The 5,000-nt window shown below is 41.7% G+C and overlaps 1 protein-coding gene across 3 annotated transcripts in view; it reads left to right on the top strand.

Moving 5' to 3' along the window:
• LOC125044537 (terminal uridylyltransferase 4-like) overlaps positions 1-5,000 on the top strand; it is a 43,174-nt gene that overhangs the window by 36,895 nt on the left and 1,279 nt on the right. For all 3 annotated transcript variants that reach the window (XM_047641235.1, XM_047641234.1, XM_047641236.1), the window contains 2 exons: positions 299-2,073; positions 4,939-5,000. The exon at positions 4,939-5,000 is cut by the window's right edge and continues 1,279 nt beyond it. In XM_047641235.1, coding sequence (XP_047497191.1) covers positions 299-2,073; positions 4,939-5,000 — 1,837 coding nt within the window. The remainder of the gene's footprint in view (positions 1-298; positions 2,074-4,938) is intronic.

Genomic DNA, 5,000 nt, shown 5'->3' with positions numbered 1-5,000 from the left:
TAACAACAATTCTGCAAAGAATGTGGTTGAATTCTAAGAATAAAATAAAAACATTTGATATATCTTTGAATTAAAACCCTTGATTAAGAATAAAAAGAGAAAATACAAGAAAAGAAAAAAAATATGAACAGTTGGTGACTCTGGATTTGGCTATTATCTCACAGTATTAATGATAAGGTCTTTCACATTAAAATTTTAGGCTAATATTTTTAAAAATTTGTTCTGACTTATTTGTTTTACCAAAGTAATCTGTACTTCAAAGCTATGAGAAAACTAAATGAGATAATACCTATTCCAGATGTCGCAACTGCCTATCCAGCGAAGCAGACTTCTGCCTCCAAAGAGAACCTCCCACACACACCAGCCTGTAGCACAGCAAAATCCTCGTACAATAGCAAACCCAATGCGGCTGTGAGCAACGGCAGTTCAAAGTCTGTGAGTGGCAAAGAGTCTGGGCCGGAGAGCTGCCGGCCAGTAGAGCCCATGGGGAGCACTTCCAAGGCTGACACAAAATCTGCCTCCACAACTCTGAGTAACTTGGTTATGAGTGAAGCAGCCCTTATTGGAGGGCCTGGGAACAAAGCTGGGAATGGCATGATTCCCAACCTTGGGTCTGGGGAGTGGGCAAGTGGGAAGGGCCGGGGGGCCACACCAGAGGAGAAGTTCAGTGGCATAGGAGCTCCACCTGGATTCCACCACCTTGGCCATAAGAGCCAAGGACGCCCCATCCTGGAACAGATCAACCAAGGACTGGGGGGACTTGGCAGCCAAGGCTCAGGGCATGCTAACCCAATGGCCAAGAGCCAGGGGCAGAAGGGAGGGGTTCCAAGAGGGGAGACTCTCCCCCCAAACACCATGCAACAGCACCAGCATCATGGTAAGAATCAACCACCACCTCCTCACCAGCAGGCACAACAGTCTCAGCAGCAACCACAAAAGCAGCAGCAGCCTCCACAGAAACAAGTACAACAGTCACAGCAGAAACAACAGCCAGGGCAACAGCAACCACAGCAGCAACAGCAGAATTACTGGGAGAATTGGATTAACAGTGCACCACCTCAGTCTGTCCAGGCAACTTCCAAGCAGGCTGGGCAGCAGAAACAGAGCCAGGGCATCCCAGCACCTGCAGTGGCATCTGCAACCTCCTCCCATAGCCAGGCCACCACCTCCCAGTGCCAGCAGCCACAGCAACAACAGTACTATTATAGCATAAGTCCTGCTGCATTATTCCACATGGCCAGTCAAGCAGCAGCAGGAGGGCAGGTGAGTGCAGTGTTGATGCCCAGTACGAGTGAGAGCAGCACAAGCAGAACACCTGGCATGTCTGTGTCCACAGCAACTTCAGCAGGCAATGGAGGGACTCAGAACAGTGGGGGTAGTGCAGCCCCTCCACCAGGATTCTCTACTTCACTTCCTGTTAATTTCCAGAATCAGCAGCAAGTTGATGGCATAACTTACAACAAAATGATGATGGGCTCGCACCTATACAGAAGTCCATCTCAGTCAGAGGGGCAGCCTGTGATACCAAACTCTCAGTCATACATCACCCCTGTTGCTCAGTCCCTGAGTGCTCCTGTTGCTGGAGTTTATGCAGTCCAACAGGGGTCAGGGGGTGGCCAGTTCACAAACATGGCCCCCCAGGTAGCCGCACACACTCCACATGGTTTCAGTGAGTCAAACCTGAACCAGCAGCAGGTCCCCTTTGACACGCGACACTTTCTCTCACAGCAGGTGGCACAGGGTCTTCATCAAGGCCTGCCTCAGGGAGTATCACAGGGAGTTCCACAGGGGGTCCCTCAGGGGGTACCCCAGGGAGTTCCCCAGGGGGTCCCTCAAGGTCTCCAGGGGGCTCCACCCCCACCACCTCCAGGACTAGCCTCTTCTGTACCGCAAGGCCTTAGTCAGAATGTGCCACAAGGTGTGCCTCAAGGATTACATCAGAGCATGTCAGGCGGAGTGCCACAGGTCAGCATGGGCTCAGCACTCTCAGGAGGCATGCAACCCATGCCGATGGGACATCACCTGCAGCAGCACCATTACCCCCAGCCTGGCTTTCCTCAACAGGGCTATCAGGTATGCTAATAATCTTTGCCAGTCAGATAGTTGTATATTGTTAGGTGTGTTTTTTGTGTGTTTTGTGTTTTTTGTGTTTTTTGTGTTGTTGTTTTTTTTTTTGTGTGTGTGTGTGTGTGTGCGTGTGCGTGTGTGTGTGTGTGTGCGTGTGCGTGTGCGTGTGTGCGTGCGTGCGTGTGTGCGCGTGTGTGTGCGCGTGTGCGTGTGTGGACGTGTGCGTGTGTGTGTGTGCGTGTGCGTATGCGTAGGCGTGCGTGCGTGCGTGCGTGTGTTTTTTAGGAGGGGGGAAGGTACTTATAAAAAGTGACAGGCAAGGTTGATAGTGAGGAAGAGGATCTTCGGGGGGGGTGGGGGGTATGAATTTTAATATACGACCCTCCTATTCTCACTTGAGAGAGATTTAAAAGCTTAGTTTTGGGGGAAGTTTGTTGTGATTACTTTGATTTCTCTTATTTTTTTCTGGTAGAAGAGAGGGATAATGAAGAGGTTCTTAGTCCTTGCTTAGAACTCGGGGAAGAATGTCAAGAAATACAGTGGTTAGGGTCTGTCAGTTCCTTTTTTTTTTTTTTTTTTTTTTTGTGTGTGCATGTAGCCTTCCAAATTGTACAATTTTTATTTGTTTATTTTTGTTTTATTTATTTATTTATTTTTTTATTATTTTTTTTTTTTTTTGTAATGGTTAACCCTATTGCCACTGGGGAAAATGGATAAAAAAAGGGGAAAATGCTGTTTTCTTTTTTTTAGATATTTGTGAAATGTCTACATAGATGGCTCTGCTAGTGCTTAGCCATAAAGGAGTCAATTAGTAGATCTTGTGACCTTACCTGATTTCACCTTTCTGTGAATTGGCAGGAAAAACATATTTTTTACTAGTGCTGTGAATATCGATGGTGTTATTTTTATTATATACATTATAATTACTATAATGTTATAAACATTAGTAGCAGCAAAATAAGATAACGTACAATGTTTTCGTAAATCAATGAAAAGGGTGAATGGGCGAGACAAACAGTACGTGTAACTGGCTCATTGGTGACTTACTACAAGTGTAGCCATCTATGTGTTAAAACAATTAAACAAGTAAACTGACAGTGGGCATGGCATGTACGTACATACCATGCCCACTGCAATGTTATTTCCTCATTTTATGCATAAGCATTTTTTGTTTTTTTGACATTTTCCATATTTGATATTTGATTTGCTTTACCCAGATGGTAATAGACTGTTTTCCTTGCACGGACTCCATATCCCTCTAGGTAATCGGTAACTCAGTGAAAGAATAATAACATGAAATAAGATTTTGATATTTGTAGCACTTTTTCTTAAAAATTAAATTTTTATAATACAACCTATGCTGCCGGACATGGTGGCCAGGAATAGGATGCTGAACATTGAGATGGTTTCCTTTTTGGAGCTGGTGCTCTTCCAGTCATGGCTCATGGACACTGCATTCCATTTTCTTTGGAAATAATGCAAAAGCCCCTTTCCAAAGGCCAAATGAGTGAAATCATCCTCCAAGAGGTCTTTCCGTCACCCTGGCCTTCAGCCAAAATGCTCAGAATGGCATGTTCATGTCACCTGTCCAAGGTAATTTTTTTGTGACATGATGATCGCCTCATCTGGATTGCAAGGGTTGAGGAGACCGTCACTGTAATTTTCTAGTCAAATATTTTTTCTGAATATTTTTTTATAAAATTGTAATGCTGCCCTACATTATGTAGTGAAATGGAAAATTAAGCCACAGTTGGTTTTTTTGTTACAGGGAAGTAATGCACATTTCCTGGTGGGCAGATGCACCTAATGAAATCATTTTATTATTTTTTAATGTTAGGATTAGGGTAAATTGATGTGCCCATAAAGTTCATTTGAATCAATGTTTTTTTTTTTTCCAACAATTTTCCTAATTTATGTTGCATTCTGTAGAGATCAAAGTATTTTTGGGACTGAGGAAATGTTTATTTTTTGTATATTTTAAAAATAAACTTCAAGTATTGATACTAATAAAAGATATATAACCACTTCTAAATAATAAATGAATGATGTCACTGAATTTTTTTCATCAACTTCCGTTGTCCAGTATGGTAAGAGTTTGCTTGACACCAAACAGGGAAATTAAAAAGTTATTTATTTGTATGTTTGCGAGTGTGTGCTGCCACTGCTGCTGCTTTGATTATGGTGATGATGTTAACAGTAATAACAATAGTAATATTAATAATAATGATAATTATTTGTTAATTATAATTTTTGATCATGTAAGCTAAGCCTTTATATTTGTGTATATAGATATGTGAAGGGTTGCTTTCAAAATCTTAATATTAGAAGAAGTAAAATACCAGTTTTATCATTTTCATAACTTTTACCTACACAAATATTAGTATATTGTATATTAGAAATTTCATGGTGAAAATATATTGTCAGCAGGAAAATTATTTGATGAATAACTAATGACTTTCAAGTATAAAAAGTAATACTACTATAGATTATAGAACATATTGCAGAGTTACCTATGTAGTCTTACTTTGGCCCAACATTATCAAATACATTAAAATATAAGGCAGTAAAAACTGGTACAGTTTGTTGAGAGTGTTCTTGTGAAGTTGTTTTGTGATACTTGGAGTTAGCTCAAAAGTTCATGTACTCAGCTATAGGGGGTTGGAAATTATGGATTGTGAGTTTACATATATTTTCTCATAGACCCCACCCAAAAAAAAAATGGATGGGGCTTCTCAAATCCATGGGAGAAAATTTATCCTAGATGTTGTAGAAAATGCTTATATCTCAGTATTGCTAGCAAGTTTTTTAGAGCCACTTTAAAGTCAATATTGACATTTCTGAGTGAGTGATAAAACTCTTCCATTTCCCCAGATGACGATGGCAGGACCTGGCAGTTACTATTCGCCAGAGTTTGTGTTCAGTGATCCAGCCTT

Source organism: Penaeus chinensis, chromosome 35 (genome assembly GCF_019202785.1).
Source record: "Penaeus chinensis breed Huanghai No. 1 chromosome 35, ASM1920278v2, whole genome shotgun sequence".
In the NCBI taxonomy this organism is placed as follows: domain Eukaryota; kingdom Metazoa; phylum Arthropoda; class Malacostraca; order Decapoda; family Penaeidae; genus Penaeus; species Penaeus chinensis.
The sequence above is the reverse complement of the archived record's forward strand: the minus strand, read 5'-3'. Positions and strand labels throughout refer to the sequence as shown.